Genomic DNA, 21,206 nt, shown 5'->3' with positions numbered 1-21,206 from the left:
CGTTGGAAACGCGAGCTTGCAGGGCACAGGCAGCTGTCATCGCGTAGGTACATTTGCTGCGAGTTGCTCGCCCCTGAAAATGCGGCCATGGCCCCACCGCCTGTGCACCGTGTGTCGGTCAATTACAACACCAATTTGACCTTGCGTCAATCGACAGATCAAAATTCCAAAACAAAATGACAAGATTTACTACAATATGCACATTGATATCTATATGTGTTAGGTACCAAAAGCATCAAAGTACTTTTTTATACCTTGAGGCTGGATCATTCACTCTCCCACGTATTATTATGAGCACTCGAACCAAGTCATACCCCGAGTTAAAACATGAAAACCCAGAAAAGTAAAATCTCTACTCAACTCGCCAATATTCAATCGTCATACAATGCAAGCGTTTCAGAGATCCCCAAGGCTTGAGAAAAATCGGCAGTATAATTATCGCGACCCAAATCAGTTAGGCCAAGGTCGTAATGGAAATAACATGTGCAGAGTCGATCTCTAAAAACGGAGCAAGACAAGAAAAAACAAAAGCCTGTGTTTTGAAGTGCCGCCCACGCCAAAATAGCTGCTTCGGGTTTTGTTATATCAAAAGATGACTAGGGAAAAAAGAGCAACCATTGCGAAAATACCAGCAATGACACGATAGAACAAACAAGTATGCTGCTTCAAGGCAGCTTGAAAGTCTCATGTCATTGCACAAAAGAAAAAAGGCATAAGGAAACATGCTCCCCTCCGGTTATGTGTGGTCGCTGAGCGAGAAAAAAAGTATTATACATTCCATTTCAGTTCTCCAGCCCGGCTCCTCCAGCTTGTTTATTGTATTCAAACAAAGCGTTAAGAAGTAGGGAATGCAGGACCGGTTCTTCTCGTGCCCGTGTGTTCATAGTTCGTGTTGTTGTTGTCAAGCCCGGCGGGTTGGATCAGGCCGGAATCTGTGAGGAATTTGACATTTGTTATGGCCTTGGGCGGCATGTCCTTGACGAATGTAGAAATAATGGCCGGGCCTGCGAGTAGAGCAAGGAAGAGGACGAGGAGCACGAAATACAAGATCGCATAGCGAACCACACGCCTCGTCCTCAGCTTGGACTGCTTCATCGAGTAGATAGGAGGGCGAATTTGTTGGCTATTCGGGGCAAGTTAGTAAACGAGATTCATATAGCAGAAAGTTGTTAGAAAGAGACGGGACTAACCTGGGACGAAGCCAGAAGAGCATCATAGAATGCAGCTTGTCAATCTGGGGAATGAGGATGATAGGCAGCATAAGGAAGAGGATAACGTGACCGAGAATGAAGTCGCCTGCAAAGAAGCACATCTCGGTAATCTTGCAGAGAAACTCTCTTGCCGGCTGCGAAATTGTGTGCCAACCCATTGAGTACCACTTGCCGGTCCAGAAAGCAATGTTGGCCTGGTCCGACTTGAACTCTCGAGTCAAAGCAGCGGATACAATCAGCTTCAGGAGGAACCGTTGGACGCAAAGAACAACGATCATTCCGAGCAGAGTCGGGGCCGCCTGCCATTGCTGGAGGATGTACAAGGCCTCGAAGAAGACGAGAAGTATTACCACAGCGAAAGCATGTGCAATAGCAGCAAGTACACTGCCGAACTTCTTGCAACACATACTGAGAAGCGGGCCCATGAAACAGGCCATGGCGAACATGACCAGACACACGCCGGCATTGATGGCGATCGGGGCAATAGCAACGATCCCAATCCTGAGCAATGCTGCACTTGCCTTGATGGTCTTGCCGGCATTCTTCTCCTCCGTAACACCAGTTTGGGCGTTGATGAAGAGGTAAGGGATCAGCATCACGATCGCAAGCAATAGCGGCGAAACGAGCTCGCCAAGGAAGATGTTCATGAAGGATGCTCGAGGTACGTCTCCCGAGAGCTTCGAACTGGGGTCTCCGACGGCCTTTCGCTTGTAACCAGTCAGACGAGTTCGCGAAAGTCTGCAGAAGGCGATCCACGATGATGCATGCGATCTAGAGTTTCCGCGAGACAACCACCGCAGGTAGTCGCGGTAGTCGATGAAGAAATCATTCCAAGCAAACTGATGCGGGTTGTAGAGGAAGGGCGAGATGACCAGGGCCAGCAGAGTAAGGTAGAAGTATATCAGAACGGTCTGCCAAACAGTCATGGTAGCAAAAATAAGCATCATGAGTAGTCGTGCGCCGAAGTAGATAGATGGGCCGGCAAATCGAGAGAAGAGCACACCGAACGGAATGCGAGCAGTGGCAAAACCACGTCCGGTACCAATGTATCGAGCTCCACCGAATGACAGGTTGTTATGGACGGCATTGGCGTAGATCTGACACACGAACACTTCAAACAGGGGCGAGAGGGAGCAGATCTGCTTCGCGAGACGAGTAGCCGCGCGGAAGAAACCACGCTCCGTCAACTCCTGAACGACTAGAGGGATGTACGACAGACAGAGGACGAAAACAATCGACAAGATACTTCTGAAGATCCAATCCAAGAGCGATTCAGTGTTGTTGCATCCGGTCGGGAAGAGCTCATCGGTGATAGGAACGTTTCTGTTGTAGTCGCAGGGTATGGTCTGATTCCTCAAGGCTCCTATGTTCACGAGTGTGATCATGAACATCTGGATGGACAACATGATAAAGATGTTGTTGATATGGAAGCCAGGGTGAGCATAGTAGAAGGACAGGAATCGATCCAGCGGAAGTTGCGTGCCGAGATAGTAGTACTCGCGAGACAGCATCTGCTCGCCCATACCAGTGCCGATCTTGGTGGTGAAGTTCAGAATCGAGCCGAAACCCAAATCACGACCTTTGCCACATTGGTAGTACTCGCAATGCTTGATGCGGCCACCACGAAGGATGGCATTCATACCAGCGAAAATATCCTCGTTCAAGTGAAGACCCTTTTGCGCTTTGGACACACCACCTCGAGTTGTCATGAAGATTCCGTTCAGGAAATCAGGATGACCATAGTGAAGCTTGCCACCGATCTGAGCCAGCGTACGAGCAAACAAGGTTCCGAATGTCTGTTCCTTTCCGGCAGCCACGTCTCCGAGGATACCAATGTTCTCCGAGAAAATGTACTCACGAGCACCCAAGATGGCAACAGGAGATTTGACCACGTTCTTGACACCAGGAGTATAAGGCGAAGTGTTGTCCGTCTTCATCTCCTCGAACTCGGCCAAAACACTGCGAATCTTCAGACATTCCTCGAGGTAATTGTCCTGGTTGGCATCGATGAGCTGAATGTATTCGCCGCGGTAGAAGATGATACAGTGGTTCTGGTTGTCAGATTTGCCATCACCAAGGATAGGGTTGCCGGAGAGCTGGATTCGGAACTTGGGCTTGCGAGCGCCGTTCTCCATGATTTCAGAGTGGCCGTCAATGAGGGCAGAGTACAAACGAGGCTCCTCGCCTTCGTTCAGAGGCGCCTCTTCGTCCAGATAGGCAATCTGCAGGTCGGGGTACGCACGCAGCAAGAATTCGGCGTTTTCCATCTCCTCCTTCTTGAACTTGGCATAACGTTGCATGGACACAATGAGCTTGAACTTGCGACGCGCCATGCGCTCCAATTCTCGTTCCAACTTGTCAGAATTGCCACCGAACATTTGAACAACCTCGGGATTCTCCACACGGTAAAGCAGCTTGATGGCGCGGCTGTAGTTCATGAAACCGGAGATGGTACGGTAGAGGGTCTGCGAGCGGAGAGAAGACCAGATGCGCGTCCTGAGAGTGTACTCGGGTGCAGAAGACTTGAAACCGATGCAGTAGAATGGCAGATCATCAATCTTGCTCTTGGCGGTGTCTTTGTCATTCTTCTCATCACCGTTGAATTGAGACGTCTCATCTGCAAGAATCTTGGTGTCCTTGACGAAGCAGTCCCACTCGTGGGGGTGAAGCTGCTTCAGGTACTCGAGCAATGTGACACGAGAGTACGGCTCGTCTTCCCTGATAATCTCCCTCAGCGACAAGAGGATCTTTTCGCTGTAGTGCGGGATCATGACAGTAAAGGTAGGCATGTTGTCAACCGGCAGTGGCTCGGGAATGGGCGTCGACAGCGAATGAGCGAAGAAAGAAATGCGACGCTCTGCCTCACTCTGGGCGGGGAAGAATTCCGTCTTGAACGAGTGATCTTCTTGTGACACGAAGAACGTGGGAGCCCTAAGAGTCCGCTTGCCCTCCTGCTCCGACGGGACTTGATGGTAAAGAAGCTTCTGAACGTGGTCGATGGCCAGAAGATGCTCACGGTACATGGAAATGACGATAGCGTTCCAGATCTGTGAGATGAGGACCTTGGGCTTGTACTTGACCTCCATATCTGTCGTTGCCAAGACCTTGGAGTAGATGCGCTTCGGCATGCGGGAAAAGATGTTTCTCCAAGGAGTCAAGATAGAGGCACCCAGGTAGAACGATCGCGCAATCGAAAACACGCAGTTGACCAAAACATAGAAAAGATACGTGTCGAGGAAGAAGAAGATAAGATCTGTTACTCCCATGAGACCAGCAACAATCTTGGGGTGGAGTGTGCATAAGTATTTCTTCAGGATGGTGTCACCAAGACAGCTGTCGACATTCATCAACAACAGGTAGCGGAGAGGGTCCTTGAAAGACAAGGCCAAGTAGACGTATGACTCGCCCATCTTGGCACCAAAGACGATCAGCCACAACAGGTATGAGAGAGCCATGTCGTTGCCAGTAAGTCTAGGATAGCTGGCGGTGAATGTCTGACTAGCGACATAGCGTCGAGAGTTCTTGGTCAAGTAGCTGCCGAAAAGTCCACCAAGGGGCATGATGGAGAAGAAGAGGAAAGTGGCCACAGACACGAAGAACTGGACGATTCCCAAAATGAGCGCGATCTGAGTCTCCTGGCGAGCCCTTACAGCCTCGACGGTTCCAGGTAGGAAGACGTAAACACCGGGACCAGCGTTGATGACAAAGATGAGGATAAGGAAGAGGAGCTTCTTGGTAAGATGCTGAGCTCCGGCCCAACGGCGAGGAACGTACGCCCACTCGGCACATGTAGCAATGATCTGGATCAGGGATGCGATACAACCACCAAATCCACAAATCGACCACACAGCTGCGTTAGGGGGCTTTTCGTTTCCTTGCTGGGTGTAGTTGGGGACCAAGAGCGTAGGAGCGTTGAAAGCCGTGTAGTACCACCACATGGTAAGGTGAATAATCCAGATACGGTTGAAGTTAACAACCAGGTGGAACCACGAACGAGTCTCCTTGTAGGTCTTGAAGAAGCACTTCTTCCAGTTAACATCCTTGAGCTTGAGGTAACGCTCCGGGGGAGGCACGTCTGTAAGTTTTGACTTGTCCTCCAAGACGATGCGCTCGATACCTTCGGGGTACCAGAAAAGCTGGTTGCAGTCGTCATAACCGATAATGCTCTTGTGGTCACGCTCACGACGAACGTAGACACCATCAACAATCTCGTAACCTTGGTCTCGGACGTATTGGTAAATTGGGGTAATGACGTTGTTGAGGAACGTAAACTCCTCTACTGGCTCCACGAGGTTCTGGCATGCAGGCGAGTTGAGGTAATCGTCCGCACACTTGAAGATGAAGCACAAACACTCGGGCATGAAGCGGACCTGGTTGGCCTCGCCCCAGCAGAGCAGGTAGAGAGCCAGCTGTCGCACACGGTCGTGTTGCGACATGCGGTTCATGCGTGTCTTCCACCTGTACTCGGCGGCTTCAAGGGAGTCATCGCCCTCCAGGCTCTCCAAGGTCTCGGCCTCGTTCTCGGCGTCCTTCTTCTTCTTCTTATTCTTGCGCTTCAAGCCTTTGCCCTTCATGTTGGCAAAGCCCACGGCGTCATCGAGATCCAAATGAGCCGCGAAATACCACTTGCGGTAGTTCGCATTGTCGCCTCCAATATAGTCCGCATGAAGCGAGAGGAGGGCCTGGTTGGGGGTCATGCGAGAGGCACGAGAGTCGAGAAGAGTCATGAGGTGGTCGTACATGTTCCTCATGCTGTCACGCTGGAATCCAAACTTTGACGTAAGGTCAATAAAAATGTCCTCAACCTCCTCCTTGGATAGAGGAATCTGCGCATCAGAAGTCCACGCAGGGTACGGCTCGCGTGACCTGGCCAATGCGGCGTGGCCGTTGCCATAGTCCATTCCGTAATTGGGAGTCGAGGCCCCAGACGAGCGGTTTCCAGCGTATGAAATCTGGGACGAGGGCGGTCGGAATCCACGAGCTTGCCCGTCGTTGTAGCTGTTGTAGCGCTCGTCGCCACGCCCATAGTACTCGGCATCACCACCACGCATGTCCGACCTCATTGTGAAGTCGCTAAACGTTTCAGAGTCATCCTCTGAGCCTTGCCGACGGCCGTAGCCTTGATCATAGCCCTGATCATAGTAACCTTGCTGGTTGTAATAATCGTCTTGGTACTGATCCTGGTTATCGTAGTATCCTCCATCCTGTTGATAGGGGTTGTTCGGATCGGCGTTGTAGTAGCCACTGCCAATCAAATGTTAGCGACGTCCATATAGTGTGCTTTCGCTGCGTGATACCTACGATTCGTCGTAGTAGCCATCTCCGCGGCGACCTCCCTGGCCGCCGTTGTCATAGCCATTGTCATAGTACTGTTGCTGTGAATGGTCGTCATAGTAGGCATCCTGGCCTCCCTGCTGACCACCTTGTTGCCGGCCATAGCCGTCATCGTAGTCGTTCGGGTTAGGCCGTTGCTGGTTTGGATGTCCCGACATAATGGGCAGTCTACTGGTCTGGATAGCGACAGGTTAGCGTGCTGCAAGACAACGCGCTCCCATGAAAGGCAGTTTGACAAGACGCTACTGTGCGTCTCGACCGACCCCAAAAACCGTGGCAGGGCGACCGACTTACCAATCAATCATAAACTCATGGAATCGAAATCGCAACTGCAGCCAAAAAAAAAAGAAAAGAAAACCGGTATTATTCGCAGACAGATTAGGTTGGATTAGATAGTGGGTGACTGCTGCAATGATTGTGGCCGGCCACAGCAGTGCGTGAAGCGAGCGTGTATTCTAAATTCTTTTTTCGAGGATTGTATTCCTTCTTGCCGCTCTTGAAGATCGAGAACCTAGCGATCGTTCTCGGTCCGAGGGAGAGGACAGTTGCTGCTGAAGAGAGGGACACTTGGCTCAGAGACCAATGGATCGGGCTGGAACTGCCTGTCGGAAAGTCGAGTTTCCTGTGAATTCCAATGCCGCAGCCACGCGCGTTCCCAAAATGAGAGAACTGAGGGAGCGAACAGGCTTTTGGAGCGAGCTGCTTGCTACCTTTTTGCTGTTGTTGATTGGAAGGCGAAACTAGGATGCAAACGGAAGAAAAAAGAAAAGGAAGAAGAAATTGGATGGGACGACTGGTCTGAATCGGACGGAGTTGTCGATACAGTCAGTGCAGTGCAGTGAATGAATGAATGGTAGGGTAGGCGCTTGTTGTGACGTGCGTGCGCTCTACTTTTTTGGTGGCCCGCAAGTTGAGGGAGTAAAAAAAAGGGGGCAGGAACGTTTCGTTCGGCGGGTCGAGTCGGTGCCAATTGACTCGTGGGTCTGGTTGTAGGGATTCTTCAAGAAGGACGCCGTTTCTGAAGAACGACTAAACAAGGTTTTTGCTGCTTACTCCCTTTCTCAGCACCGTGAAGCGATTGAACAAGGTGCAAAGCGACTTGTAGTCCAACGACAAATCCCAAAGGACAACGACGGAATACAAAACAATACTAATAAACAGCGAATGTGGTTGTTGAATTCTTGAGGGAGAAAGGGGAATCTTGTGAGAAGAAGAAAAAAAAAAGGGAGATCAAGGCCTGCTGGCTGGCCCAAGCTGGTTATCCAGACGCTACTCGTGCAGGAAGATCCTCCCAGAATTGTGGATGTCAAGTGGCTGTGGTGCCACCGTCCACGTTCCGTACGAGCTTGGAGGGTTGTGGGTGGTGGAAGCAGGGCTTGGCGAATTAGGCTCCGTTTTGGTCCAGGCATGGCAGGGGGAGACTGAGGAGAAAAGAAAAAGAGGACCGAAGTGCCCCACTACTGAACCTTGCTTGAAGCCAAGTCGCTTCGGCTGAATAGTGTCTTTCCGTCACGGCCATGCCTTGTGGGCTCTTTTTCTTTGGCTTGATTTTATGAAGCCAGCCTTCAAAAGTTCAAACCGGGTGTGGCTCGTCAGGCTCCAGGATAAGCCTTGTCTTGAGACGTATGAAATCCGCGCCGTTTTTTCTTCAAAGCAAGGGATGACCGAGAGTGCACGAACCGTCCGACCAAACAAACCAACCACACAATACTGTATCTACGTTGCGGTCGGTACATGCTGATTAGGATGGTTTGTTATCAGTTCTAATGCAACTCTTGACAATATTTATTTCTCAAAAAACGCGCTACTGCATAGGTAAGTTTTTGCCTTGCGAGTCACGGACTGGTCGCGATAAAGTGCCTATCTTGCCACTCACATAAAGTCAATCAGTCAGTCAGTCAGTCAGTCAGTCAGGCTTGAGCTAAGTTGTTATTTGCTCTTCAATGCCGCCAAATCAAATTTTGCTGCCAGTCTAGAGCGGGCGGGAGCGGGAAGGGCACGTCCATGCATAACGTACAATTTGCGCCTCTAATGTTTGCTTGTACACACATGCATTTGTATGCAACCAGTAGCTCGCTTTTTAGCTCTCTTTGGACGACCATTTAGCATATTGATACGAGAGGTTGCAGATGCCAGGTGTGGTGGAAGAAAGGTAATGCACAATTCACGGTTGCAGCTTATTGGCTTGTCTGTCATATTTTTGAGAATGGCTGGCACGTTTTTATTGTACAGCCACATCCACATCAGATGGCTCATCTGCCCGTTTGGTTTTGTACTCATAGTATTTGCCGGCAAGTGGGTGACAAGTTCATAGAGACACCAAAATCTTCCCTTGACTCATATCCACCAAATACCTCCATACAAAGGTCTTTTTTGCCCCAAAAAAGCTCTCCCGGGTTTTCCGGATCTGGTTTCAATACCAAGCTGGTCGAAAATAAAAAATAAAAAAAACCTTGTAGCTTTCGCGCTGTTGGTATAAGTTCAAGATTGGTGACTTTTGCAAAGTTGCTACGTTTGGCTGTTTGGTGTCTATGAATTTGTCATCCACTTTGCCGGTATGCTATTTTGGCACATCTGGTTCGTATCGGCGAACAAGAGTCCAGAACCAAGCATCCATCACGACGGGGGGTTGGCAAATCGGCATCCAGAAAATTCCTCCCCGTCTCGCTACTGGCCGGATGGCACTCCATTATTACAACCTTGGAGCAAACAGCCTTGGGCATCTCGATGCTGCCCCTCCGAAAGTGGCGAGAAGGCACGAGGTGGGTTTGATAAATGCTTTTACCATGGGGAGGAGTTAATTACGCAGTATTGTTATCTTCTCGGCATCACCAAAACATTCATTCGATCGGCATTACTATAAAGCACATAATTTCCCAATTTCGGGAGACGTGGCGGTGGTATGCAATTGGTTTGAAAAGGGGACCCAAAGTGAACAAGAAGATTAAAGCTGGTTGGTCGTCCGAAAAGTTGGCCAAAAGGGAGGTGGGGTTGCTTACTGCTGCGAAACGATACCAAATGAAACGGTCAAACACCCCGGCGGCGTTATTCGAACGGCTCGGCCTTTTTATTTTTTTTGTTCTTACCGTATTGACATTACGACCCCCTTTTTAGTCTAGCTCCCTCCCAATCCCAGTTCCATGCAGGTACCGAGGGCGAAGACATGCAAGCCAGCAGTGGGATTTCTTGTTTTTTGGTTGCTTTGTAAACATGCCAATTGGACTTTGGAACTCCAACGGATATCAATGACGATGCAGCTAATCTATTTCCCTGGTCTTAAAATGATGTTACCCTGCTTGCCTGCCTGCCCCTTTGCTCGGCTACAACGCTCGACCCGAGGGGCCTCTCTGCAGTTAGTCCTATCCGTACATATGGGTGGCTGCTACCCTGTCTATTATTTTAAATACCATCCGCAATGTATATATGCGAGGTTGGGAGGATTAAAGAAAACAATAAGCAATCACGGTTGGCCTTTCGTCGCAACAAGCCACAGTAGAGGGATGCAACCTGTGCAGGACCCTAAAAGTCTCACTTGATCAGGCACACGGCCAATCGAGGTTGCAGAGACAAAGCTCGCCGCCGGCGCTAGATATTTTGGGATGATTGGTGTCAATCGAAGTGTCTCTGGCGTACCATGCAGGCGGATGGCACAGTCAGATCTTTTTTTTTTCTTCTATTTTAGCACCAGACTATGCCCTACTTGATCGAAAATCGTAATTACAGAATAATGCCATAGCCTGGGGAAGATTCTGGAGGGTTTCGGCGCATAGTACCGTAAGTACATCGACAGCGGTAGGATTTTTTCTTTCTTTCTCTTTTGTCCTCTTTGCTTTTCTTGACGCAGAACACAGGGGCAAACCACAACTGGTCACAATGCACTCACTGTCTAATATCTTGACTATTTATTCATCTGGTCAATGCTTTATTTCGGGGTCAAATTAGTTGAGTGGGCTTTACTGTACTATCTGAAGGCGAATACAATGCAAAATCTCCGGCCCATCCGACGATGGGGTGAACGGTGAACGGCATCTGTCTTTTCCAGAAGCCCTACTGGGATTTAGTGGTTAGGACCGTTTCACCAACACAAAATCGCAGATCGGATCTGGGCTGGGTGCGCCAATCAATCATGCTAAACTGCATTTGGACGGCCTTTGGTGATGCGGCTTTTATTATTTTAGTTGAATCCCAGCTTGAGAGATCATAATCTCATCGCGCACGCACACAAAGGCGCGTTAATTTTCCTCAATTACACACGCGTGCCCCCGTTCATGCCATCCTGGCAGTTGTCACTCATGCGATGGAAGGATAGACAGCAACAGATGGATGGGCTTTTGATGGGATCAGTGAGCACGGACCTACCCTGGCTCTTGTCAACTTGCAGCACCGCCTCATAGTATCGTTTGGGGCGAACTCTTTTTCGCCGTTCGCCGCAGATTTATTATGTGGCATGAAACCAAAGATGACGCGTCTTAGGATATTATTTCATGGGTGGTGCACCGATTGTCTAGGGAATGGAACAGAGCTTCTGATCAACTGAATGTGGGGGGTCGGCGGTCTGGGCATGTGACTTGGAAGTTGGAACGTAGGAGGCGCAGATACCAAGAAAAGAAACAGGGGTTGCTCCTGGCAACTGTTCAGCTATCATTTGTGTGTTGATTTTCAACCCGGATTTGGAAAGACTTTTCAGTCTACACCAAGACGTATCACACCACTTACAACACTTAGCGATTGGATAGCGATGGCGTTGGAATCCTCTCCTTGAGATGACTTAAGCTATCCAAAATTGACAAGGCTTGTACTGAACTGAGGAACGGTACGAATATTAGTTTTGTATTCAAAGTCAATTCGCTATGGCACCGGTATGGGCTTCAGATAGCAGTGATGACGACCTGCCTTCACTGGAGGATATTCTAAGCCGCACTCGAGGAGTACCACAGGCAGTTCCCAAGTCTACTTCAAGGAGGAAGCCCAGGGATGCACCAAAAACTGTGCCGGTACCAGGCGACGAGGAGAAAGCGACGGCACCACCAGCAAAAGAAACCACTGTCAGGCGTCGAAAGCTGGGTCAGACTGTCGACAATCCTCTTCTTCGACCATGGGGCCAAGGAACGGATGATGAGAAGGCGAGTGGGGCGCGGACTGCCAGCTTGAAGCTGAGTGAACCAGAAAAGTCTACTAGGCTGCGCGTGGAACTTCGGGCTAGAAAACCGCAAGCCGTTGCAGCCGCGGTCGAGTTGGAAGGGTCTGGGGATGACGAGGAAACGGTGGTAGAGGACATAACCATCATGGACGACTCGGTATATTTTTCATTCTCAGACCCGGACTCGGATGACGACTTTGTGGTACCAGACTCCGACTTTGGTGAAATATTACAACACAAGTCAAAATCTGTGCGACCTGGGCAGCACAGCAAACGGCCATCCAGAAATTTGGGTCAAATAAAGCTTGAGAACAACGAGGGAAAAATCGCCTCGAAATCAAAAACATCAATAAGGGAGAAAACGGAAAAATCAACAACAGATACCAGGAGTGAAAAATCCCAAAATACCACGGATAAGGATAAGAAAAAACTAAGCCATAAGGCAACAAACGAACAGACCCATCCATTCTCGGCAGATGATGACCTGGCTGGGACATTATCCAAGCTCCGATTGTGAGTTCCGATTTCATTGATTCATACCGGGGGTTACAGCAGTCACTTACTTTAGGCCACAAACAGAGAGCCCGAGACTATTCCATACTCCCGGAGTAAGAAAAGTCAAGAAAAAGGCAGCAATGAAGGCATCATTTCTGAAAGGCCATCAACGCCACCAAGCACACCACCTAAATTCCGCCCCAAAGGACTCATTTCTCCCACAAAGAAACTTCCCAAGATACCTGCAACGCCACATGGTCCAACGACAGACGCGTTCTGGAGTCAAGAGTTCAATGACGATTGGAACGAACAGCATTCTCCCAGGAAGCTATTCCAACCACCCCCAGTCCCAAGTCCGACCAAGATGAGCCCGACAAAGAAGGAGCAGGCTGTACAGCGCGAGGCCAAGAAGAGCTTCGAGGGCAGCAAACACGAGATCGCCAACAGATTCTTGCACGAGTTAGACCAGGTCATCACGGAAGGCCGGTTAACGAAACTCGCCGAGTCTACCGGCGGTATCAAACTACAATGGACCAAGACGCTCAACACGACTGCAGGGCGGGCAAACTGGCGGCGTGAGACGATCCAACGGAAGCATTCCCGCGCAGCCGTAGGTTCCGTCGCGCCCGCTGAGATCGTCACCACAATCGAGTGCCGGCACCACGCCACCATCGAACTGGCCGACAAGGTCATCGACAACGAGGACCGGCTGCTCAACGTGTTGGCGCATGAATTCTGCCACTTGGCGACCTTTATGATCACCGGCGTGACCACAAACCCGCACGGCCGCGAGTTCAAGTCGTGGGCGGCCAAGTGTTCCCGAGCCTTTGGCCACCGCGGCATCGAAGTGACGACCAAGCACAGCTACGAGATCGACTTCAAGTTCGCCTGGGAATGCGTCGAATGTGCTGGTGAGTACAAGCGCCACTCGCGCAGCATCAACCCGCAGAGGCATCGCTGCGGCAGATGCAAGGGAGAGCTCCGCCAGACCAAGCCCGTCCCTAGAGGGGCGGCGGCCGGTGGCAAGGCTGGAGAGTCTAAGAAAAAGGAGCCGACGGAGTACCAGATGTTTATGAAGGAGCAGATGAAGATTATCAGGGAGGAGAACCCCGGCAGCCCACAGAAGGACATAATGAAGCAGGTCGCCGAGAGGTGGTCCAAGGTGAAACCCAAGACGAAGGGTGCGAAAAAGGGTGCAAGTGTAGACGATCTCGACAATGCTACCAAGGGTATGGTAGACCTGACGCTTGAGGGATAACCGGCTGTACTATGATTGATGACATGGGTTACAAAGGTGGCTGGCGTTTATGGGTTAAACAGAGAATATCCTCAAAACAATACCAAATTATAGAACATGCGATTTCACAACTTTGGTTCCTTTATCATTGAAGTAGTGTGATGTTGTATGGAACAAATATGGCTGTAAAGTGGATTCATTACTCATAACAGGGCAGCTTTTGTCGCCATGCCCAAAAGGGTATGAAAGAGAAATAAAATATCCATCGAATCCCGCAGTATTCTACAACAAAATATACCAATCATATCACGAGCGACTCTGCGCATAGGCTATAAACAGTTCACCTTCCTCCAAGATGCATTCTAGACCTCGTTGAACAGCTTCCAGTCGAGTATATCAAACGACGACCAGATTCTCGCGGCATGCTCGACCGCATCCCCAATGAGCTTTCCCTGCTTGCCCATCTCCAGATCGATCTCGTCCTCGTCGTACGAGCCCTTGATATGCGGCACGTTGACCGTGATCAGTATGTCGGTCTTTTCACGCTCGAGCCTGATGAGCGTCAAAATCAGGGCGGTGAAGTCGGGAGAGGACGAGGAGCCACCGCGCTTGTCGGCCTTGGGCGTCTGCGTCGCGATGAGGGTGTAGGCGGGGATCTTGGAGCCCAGCAGCGTGAACTCGGTGTCGGTCGTGTTCCAGACCTTGACGCCGTCGATTTCCGAGCCGACAATCTCCTCGAGGTGCACCGACAGGGCCTTGCCGTCGATCTCGGCGGAGCTGCCCGGCCCGCCGACGCGCTCCGTGATCTCGACGATGATGGACGTGAAGCCGTCCTTGTCGATAAAGACTTCTTGGTTGTCGGGGACCTGGCGGATCTTGCTGTGTAAAAAATAGACGCGGGCGGGGATTAGTCGTGCGAGATCAGGAGGTTTTCTCAAAGTGCGACGCTGTCGCGCGCAGAGAATCGGGGGTCCCGCAAGCTCTGTGCAACACGCCGAGGCTGTCTGTGTACGTACCTAACATCGGCAAACTGTGCTGGGATCTCGGCGACGATTGCCCCGCCAAAGAGCCTTGTTTTCTTGTAGTGCGTCGGCATTTTGACTGGTGATGTGACCGGTTGATGCGAATGTGTCTTTTGTTTTCAAGGAGGAGTCACAGAAAGAATCCACGAGAATTCCGGGAGGGTGTTGCGTGTCATGGCTGCAACTGGGTTGTGTTGGAGGCCGCAAACCAAGGCGCAAACGATGATGTCGCCTTGCTCATTCAAGGTCAGGTGGGGCATCTCAGCAGAGGGGTTGGTAAGGCAGACAAAGTGCGCAACTGTATTCACACGGTATTTGGCTTGATGTAAGTGGACCATTTAAGACAATTCTTTTGCGCGGCAGCCACGAGTATTTCCAGGCTTGCCAGGTTCAATGTTTACTGTGTTACAAGGTGACTTGATTTATATCAATCAATCATGGATGGCCAAACGCTAACAACCCACAACCATTTTAGCCAGCAAGAGGCTTGAGGCTATTTTACTGGTGTATTTATTTATTCTACGCTGTTCCTACGCCGGATGAAAACCTCTGCCTGTTGCATGTTCAATATCTTCCGCATCCAGGTTAACCATAGCTGTATCATAGCACTAAGGGTTTCCTCTTCTGATGGACCAGCGCGGAACGGATATTAAGATCCGAAAAAAATGACTTTCCTCAGTTTTCGATGGACACCTATCTGAATAGGTAGCAAGCAGTCGGGGTTTACGTTCCCAACTGGATAGTAAAGAAAATACCAAGTGAGGGTGCAATCAAAATTGCAATGGGTAGTCTAGTCTCATGGATAATGCCTGATGTAAGAGGAAATAGCAAAATAAAACCCCCCATTATCACCCCGGAACTTCTGCTTCCAGCCGTCTAAATATTTGAAAAGCCATAATCAACTGCCCAGTAGCAAGTCCATCTTGACGTAGACGCGAACGACGAAGTCGAGCCTAGCAACAAGGCTCCATTGTAGGTAATTTGGCATCGTCTAACCGGGTTATACACTCCATGATCATGGTGTTCGTTGCGTTCTTGGCATCGCGCCTGTTTCTCTTGTATGTATCGACCTCACATCTGGCCTGGAGTTGATAGACGAAGACGGGCCGTGTTTGTCCAGGTTCGATGGACGCGCCCCCATGCCTGCTCTTCCCAGGACCGCTTCCACCAAACGTTGCACTGGATGATAACGTTGGCGGCCTGAAGGTTGAGGCCCTGAGCTCCCACTCCTCGACTAACAAACATAACCCTTGTGCCAGTTGCGTTGTTGAATGATCGTATAACATGGTCTCGCTCGGCAGGGTGCAGCCTACCATCCAGGGTATAGGATGGGAAAGGCTCGTGGGATTGCTGGAGGGCAAGCTGGAGAATGCTTAGAAAATAGACACTCTCGTCCATGACAACCATAGCGTCACTGGGCCGTATGTCGTAGTGCTTGTGCACCAAGTCGATAATGAAGTCAACACGAGTCGAACGCCAGTTCCTGTCTACACTCAGACGACGAAACCATTGATCCACGTTTCTCTGATTCTCATCGTCCAGCTCCAATACCTCTCCCTCTCTGGTCGCAGCACTGACCTGCTGATCTTGATCATTGACTTCGATCAGCATGGGGTGTGACGCATGCTGACCAGCTCTGATCAGGTTGCCAAGTCCAATGCCTTTGGCATTGGGTCTCGCGGTTGTAGCAGCCGCAGTAGTCGAGGGTTTCTTTGCGTTTCCCCTCTTCGAGTTCTTGGCATCCATTGCTGTCTTGAACTTCTTGAACTCTTCATCCGAATTTTGCAGGTCTTCAGGGGTCAGCCGAAAGTTGATAATTTCGAGTTCAAATGGCGTCAGTTTGTCTTGGATTAGGCTGATAGGTCTCTTCAGGGTGAAGGCATCCATGAATCGGATTACGCGCTCCATATGATATCCTCAAGGGACGCGTGCGTTCTTCTGAGTTTTCTTGTCAGATGGGTCGGTAAATGCAGAGCGAAAGTTGCTCAAGGAACGGATGTTGTGACCACGTAGCAGGCAGGCAAGAGCAAAGACGTCCACCCATGTGTTATCCAGTGGTGTGGCAGTGAGCATGATACACGCATCGAATCGCTCTCGAAAACGGGCAATGGTGTTGAATGCTATCGTTCGAGTGTTCTTGATTGCATGTCCTTCATCCAGAATCAGTAGTCTGCCAAAACGCTTTGCTCCCTTTTGCTCAAAGACCTCAGAAAGTAAGGACATGACGGGTCTCTTGGGAGCCTTCTCGCCACGTCGTCCTTTGTATTTTTTTGATTGCGTTGATGTACTTTTTGCACCGCTGCGTCTCAGCGACGAGGGTGCTGTATGCAGTAACTACCACGTCGTATTTGAATAGCTCCATCGGTGAGATGGGCTCTCCCGTCACCATGATCATCTTCAAATTCTTTTCCAGGTTTGTCAGTCACGTATTGGGGAGTTATATCAACTAGAATGAATGAATGGCTGGGCTCTTGCAAGTACTTACATCACCGAAGAAGCGATTACCCTCGCGCATCCACTGATCACAGCAAGATCGAGGGGCTACCACGACACAAGGCCCGTCGCCTGGACGTCGCGACTCTGATGCAGCCATCAACGATGACAGAGTCTTTCCAAGTCCGGGCGGGTCAGCGATGAGACAGCCTTTAAACAAGTTGTCGTCGCTCAAGGTATCCAGCGCGAATGCAGCGGCCACTTTCTGATGTTGAAAGGGCTCAATTCCCTCCTGAAGTGCAGACACCTTCTCAATGGGCGTTGAATTGTGTTTTCGTTCCTTCAAATTTATATTAGCAAACCGCTAGGGACGTATTCAAGCTGGTTATGTGATGGAGACTTACGATGACAGGCGGCAGAGTGTTGAGGAACTCTACGACTTTCTCATCGTACTTGCCCAAAATCTCATCATCACCCGAATCCTCCGAGTCCGAGTCCTCGTCAGTGATCTCAGACTCAGAGTCGTTGTCGTTGTCGTAATCCGAGTCGACATTGGTTGCGTGGTTGCGCGGGTCAACTCCTGAAAGACCTGCACCAGCCACCAGCCGACTGGTGATGTCAGAAGTGACCTTGACGACGGCGGGCGTTCTAGCCAGCTTGAATCGATCCGGTGTGACTTGAAAGTTGGCGACTATCTCTGCGATCTGCGGGTTTAATGCCACTGCGTGGATAAATGGCGGGGCCAGACGTCGTCTAACAGAATTCTGTTGATGTGAGGTGAGGTCTCAGCTTTTGATGCCAAAGTGAGATTGATGCAAGGTAGATTTTGTAGACCCGAATTTTTTTCGAGGTTGCGAGGGAGTATGAACTGTATCGACGAGTGCTTGAACAGATGCGTAGCTCAATATAATTAGCTAGCATGAGCCCAGGTGGCAAGGTAGCTCGCCAGAAAAGTGAAGTGTATGGGAAGAGGGTGGTCGTATAAAAGTCGCGTTTGCAACCTCTCTGGATTTTTCTTCACTTTCTTATCCCTTTATCTTTTCTACTCCCTCTCTGAAGAAAGAAAAAAGCCTTAGGCCACCTGCACCCCTCCCCCCTCTATATATATATCTCTCATGCCCTTCCAGCAGTGCCACCTGTATACCAAAAATGGAAAACTATCTACGGAGATGTACAGCCCGCAGTCACACGGAACGGATTCAGAGTACCCTCGGCTTCCCGGCCCCAAACAATTGGGCTCAGCCGAGGATACCAGGTGTTTTCTTGAAATCGGTGTCATCTTCGGTGACAATCCTGGAAAACACCTCCCCAAGGGCAGCGAGGCCAACAATCGTGCCGCATAGAAGGCTAGTCGCAAGGAACGAGACGCACTGTCACGGAACGACAAGTGTATGCGGGTATTCGTACCTGTGACGGCCTACAAGGCGGCCCATGCCAAATTTTACGTCGGTTGCAAGTCAACTGAAGGCCGGCTCATCACAAAGACCATCAAAGCAGGAAACGTCTTCTTTTATCCCGAAATCTGGAAGTCAATCGAGGACTGGGGCAAGCTAACGTTGAAAGAGCGTGTGGTCGAGCTCAACAACAGATGTCTTCATTTCGCTTCGATTAACAAGACTCATGCGAAAGAGTAACTATCCTGGTTGCTCGTGACTCTGTTTGCATGGTTATACCCCCTCGAAGTAAGACCAGGAGGTGAAGTTTTCAAAAGCGCCATCAATCAGGCTGAGAATTGTCAGCCAGAACAGAGAATCCTCGACACTAAGCTTTGGTGGCAGTAGGCGAAAAGGAGTGGTCTTCTGGTTTTGACCCGTGTTGCGCACATCCTTGATATACCTGAAGTTGAGCATTGCCTTTAGATAGAATGGTTTTATCCTGCATCTCTGAAGACAAACAAGGTAGACTGGATTGGAAGTCTTAGAATTGTAGCAACTCAACTCGGCGCTTTTCTCTCTCAATTGCAAGGAATTAACGGCGCCTCCTACGTCCACCCGAAACCCGTCTCCTTTATCCATGGCACCGATAAAAACAACTGGCTTAATAAATCGGAATAAACAAATAAACAGGTAGGCAGGTAGGCAAACAAGTAAATAAGTAAATAAATAAAATCTTCTATAATATACCTTTTAATTTAATAATAATAAATGTAAAAATAATTAAGGTTTTTTTTATTTTTTAATTACGATTTATTAAACCAAATACACCCTTCAGGTACAAAGTTTAATATAATGTTATTTTTCATCCATTACAAATATATTTTCTTTGCGTAAAACTACTTTACGTGATCTTCCGCATGAGAATTAGCGTCATAGAACAGCTTGTTAAGTTCCTCCAGCATATCCACGATGGAGGTCTGTTGTGTTGCATACACAGAAGCGTGTATCATAGCCAGCTGCTCAAATAGGTTCTCTATCGTTGACTTTGAGACCGAGGCGCTCACCTGATCCAATAGTCAATATCGCATGAAAGTCAGCCATCTTCATCTTAGCCGAACCACCGTCGTCATCCCTGGCAGAGGGTGCAGACGTTCGAGACTCATCCGAATGCCGGAGATTTGTGTTCGTGGTCTTGAGGGCCTCGCGAACCTTGCATCTCAACATTGTCTTATCATAGCTCCGGCAGATCTTGCTTTCAATGACCTGATTACAGTGGTCCAAAAAGAATCCCGTGCCTCGGAGTTGTAGCTAGGAGCCAATCCTGAACAACTGGTCACTATCGGTAGAAGCCATTCCGTCTTTTTCACGAAGGATGGTATGGATGGCCTGGATAAGTATAAAATCGGGTTTATGCGGCATTTCAGGTTAGTTGGTCTATATATGAGGTCCTTGTATTAGCCATATTATTTTGTACGAAAATGAGCGCGTAATTCTTCCGTGCCATAAGCTCTGTCTGCAACTGTACAGCTGTCTCTTGAGTCAAATCCTCCTCAAAGTCCGCGAATACAGCCATAACACGGGTCGAGGTTTTGGGGCCGTATTTGAGGTTCGGGTTGGCCCTCGTCAAAGCCCGCTTGGCTGCCTCTAGGTAGGTTGGGTCTCTTGTCTCTTCATAGAGACAACACATCAGGCCCATCAGTGTACTGAGATGTTCTGGGTGAGAAACCACAAGGGAAGGTGGTGCTGCGGCCTGGTCCACACGGCTTTATGGTGCCTATCAAAGATACAATGAAGGAAGTTCCGGTAAGTTTATTAATATATGTGTGCTTCCAAGCAATGAGGCTAACATTTTAAGTAGGATTTCAAATCGATCAACCATCCTCGGACCTCGCCAAACACACTCATCGACCAGGAGTTGTCGAGTGCAATGACCGATCAGCTCCACAGGCTGAGCAGATTTTGTGAACTAGAGCATTCTGTACTTCCAAATGTGTTGCGTCTCGGTAGCACATACTCATTGTCCCTACACGTGCCCGATGATTAAAGATCCGCTCGGCTTGGTCACACTCCTGGTGATACCGTGTACTGGAATTACTACCTTAATACAAAGTCTGCGGTGAATCTCCAGGGAAACGTCATGCCGTAGAAGAGCAAGAAGTTTTCATACTGTCGAGCTTATTTCTCGAGACCGGCCACGGTACGCCACCTGAACAAATATCGGAGCACACTTTTTTTACCCTCTTCATATTTGTTTATTTTTACCTTTTTTCTACCTTTTCTTTTACCTTCTCTTTCTTCTCTTTTACCTTTTCCTTTACCTTTTTTCACCTTTTTTTACCCTGTTTTTATTATTGTATTTTTAAATAATACCCATTTAAAAGCCGTTTCACTTATTATAATTATTTTAACGCGTTTATATTTTAGGAAGTTATAATAGGGTGAAAGTAAATAAAAACTCCCTTTTTGGTAGACGGCATTAATTGTATTAACAGTTAGGAAATGTAACTGACTGTAAAAGCCGTAAGCTTGGTGTTTTGTAATTTCAGCAGGGCAAATCGACGTCGACATTGTCGCTAATTCGCCTCTTGTACTAGATAAGCACAGCGATTGGGCTCTTGAACTAAGCATCGAACGGAATATTTTGGAGTCACGCCAACAGACGCTTTTAATAATACTTGCGGCAAAAACAAATCGTGCTGCGAGAATACTGCGGTTTTATTCGGTGAATAGTGAGATGGTTAGTGTATGCGAAATAACCAGCATTAATTCAACTCTTATTTCATCCTAATAATATCAGCCAATCAAGTCGCCTTGATGATGTTAACAAGTGACATATCGTGCTTCCGTCTTTATAATCATGCCGACATTAAAATTCACAGAAAATCAGTCTATAATTAAGCTTACGTTTGCCGGTATTCCATCTAAAGTGTGATGAATCAAGTCTGATGTCAAAATATC

The 21,206-nt window shown here is 49.1% G+C and overlaps 10 protein-coding genes across 10 annotated transcripts; 2 read left to right on the top strand and 8 right to left on the bottom strand.

The window, feature by feature from the left end:
- Positions 1-140: 140 nt before the first annotated feature.
- On the bottom strand, positions 141-7,833 carry PgNI_08413 (uncharacterized protein). Its single transcript, XM_031128410.1, has 4 exons — positions 6,840-7,833; positions 6,513-6,721; positions 1,191-6,455; positions 141-1,123 (listed from the first exon to the last, which is right to left on the bottom strand). Exons 2-4 carry the CDS (start codon positions 6,701-6,703, stop codon positions 835-837), a joined length of 5,745 nt encoding a protein of 1,914 aa, XP_030978791.1. The 5' UTR covers positions 6,704-6,721; positions 6,840-7,833; the 3' UTR covers positions 141-834.
- A 513-nt stretch (positions 7,834-8,346) lies between these two features.
- Positions 8,347-8,814, bottom strand: PgNI_08412 (uncharacterized protein). The gene is made up of 2 exons (XM_031128409.1): positions 8,563-8,814; positions 8,347-8,409 (listed from the first exon to the last, which is right to left on the bottom strand). The coding sequence occupies exon 1, from the start codon at positions 8,799-8,801 to the stop codon at positions 8,574-8,576; it is 228 nt and encodes a 75-aa protein (XP_030978570.1). The 5' UTR covers positions 8,802-8,814; the 3' UTR covers positions 8,347-8,409; positions 8,563-8,573.
- A 2,581-nt stretch (positions 8,815-11,395) lies between these two features.
- Positions 11,396-13,438, top strand: PgNI_08411 (uncharacterized protein; the record flags this gene model as incomplete). Its single annotated transcript, XM_031128408.1, has 2 exons — positions 11,396-12,198; positions 12,265-13,438. 2 exons carry the CDS (start codon positions 11,396-11,398, stop codon positions 13,436-13,438), a joined length of 1,977 nt encoding a protein of 658 aa, XP_030978790.1.
- Positions 13,439-13,583: 145 nt separating this feature from the next.
- PgNI_08410 (uncharacterized protein) lies at positions 13,584-14,641 on the bottom strand. Its single transcript, XM_031128407.1, has 2 exons — positions 14,434-14,641; positions 13,584-14,296 (listed from the first exon to the last, which is right to left on the bottom strand). Exons 1-2 carry the CDS (start codon positions 14,511-14,513, stop codon positions 13,780-13,782), a joined length of 597 nt encoding a protein of 198 aa, XP_030978789.1. The 5' UTR covers positions 14,514-14,641; the 3' UTR covers positions 13,584-13,779.
- Positions 14,642-15,510: 869 nt separating this feature from the next.
- On the bottom strand, positions 15,511-16,347 carry PgNI_08409 (uncharacterized protein; the record flags this gene model as incomplete). The annotated part of the gene is made up of 1 exon (XM_031128406.1): positions 15,511-16,347. The coding sequence occupies one exon, from the start codon at positions 16,345-16,347 to the stop codon at positions 15,511-15,513; it is 837 nt and encodes a 278-aa protein (XP_030979360.1).
- Positions 16,348-16,356: 9 nt separating this feature from the next.
- PgNI_08408 (uncharacterized protein) lies at positions 16,357-18,305 on the bottom strand (the record flags this gene model as incomplete). Its single annotated transcript, XM_031128405.1, has 5 exons — positions 16,357-16,609; positions 16,728-16,843; positions 16,925-17,212; positions 17,277-17,625; positions 18,280-18,305. The coding sequence occupies 5 exons, from the start codon at positions 18,303-18,305 to the stop codon at positions 16,357-16,359; spliced, it is 1,032 nt and encodes a 343-aa protein (XP_030979361.1).
- Positions 18,306-18,539: 234 nt separating this feature from the next.
- PgNI_08407 (uncharacterized protein) lies at positions 18,540-18,887 on the bottom strand (the record flags this gene model as incomplete). Its single annotated transcript, XM_031128404.1, has 2 exons — positions 18,540-18,708; positions 18,871-18,887. The coding sequence occupies 2 exons, from the start codon at positions 18,885-18,887 to the stop codon at positions 18,540-18,542; spliced, it is 186 nt and encodes a 61-aa protein (XP_030978488.1).
- A 257-nt stretch (positions 18,888-19,144) lies between these two features.
- On the bottom strand, positions 19,145-19,472 carry PgNI_08406 (uncharacterized protein; the record flags this gene model as incomplete). The annotated part of the gene is made up of 2 exons (XM_031128403.1): positions 19,145-19,281; positions 19,313-19,472. The coding sequence occupies 2 exons, from the start codon at positions 19,470-19,472 to the stop codon at positions 19,145-19,147; spliced, it is 297 nt and encodes a 98-aa protein (XP_030978493.1).
- A 196-nt stretch (positions 19,473-19,668) lies between these two features.
- PgNI_08405 (uncharacterized protein) lies at positions 19,669-19,944 on the bottom strand (the record flags this gene model as incomplete). The annotated part of the gene is made up of 1 exon (XM_031128402.1): positions 19,669-19,944. The coding sequence occupies one exon, from the start codon at positions 19,942-19,944 to the stop codon at positions 19,669-19,671; it is 276 nt and encodes a 91-aa protein (XP_030978827.1).
- A 92-nt stretch (positions 19,945-20,036) lies between these two features.
- PgNI_08404 (uncharacterized protein) lies at positions 20,037-20,292 on the top strand (the record flags this gene model as incomplete). Its single annotated transcript, XM_031128401.1, has 2 exons — positions 20,037-20,051; positions 20,107-20,292. 2 exons carry the CDS (start codon positions 20,037-20,039, stop codon positions 20,290-20,292), a joined length of 201 nt encoding a protein of 66 aa, XP_030978828.1.
- Between the last annotated feature and the right edge of the window lie 914 nt (positions 20,293-21,206).

Source organism: Pyricularia grisea (genome assembly GCF_004355905.1).
Source record: "Pyricularia grisea strain NI907 chromosome V map unlocalized Pyricularia_grisea_NI907_Scaffold_6, whole genome shotgun sequence".
Lineage (NCBI taxonomy): Eukaryota > Fungi > Ascomycota > Sordariomycetes > Magnaporthales > Pyriculariaceae > Pyricularia > Pyricularia grisea.
This window is presented reverse-complemented; position numbering and strand designations above follow the sequence as displayed.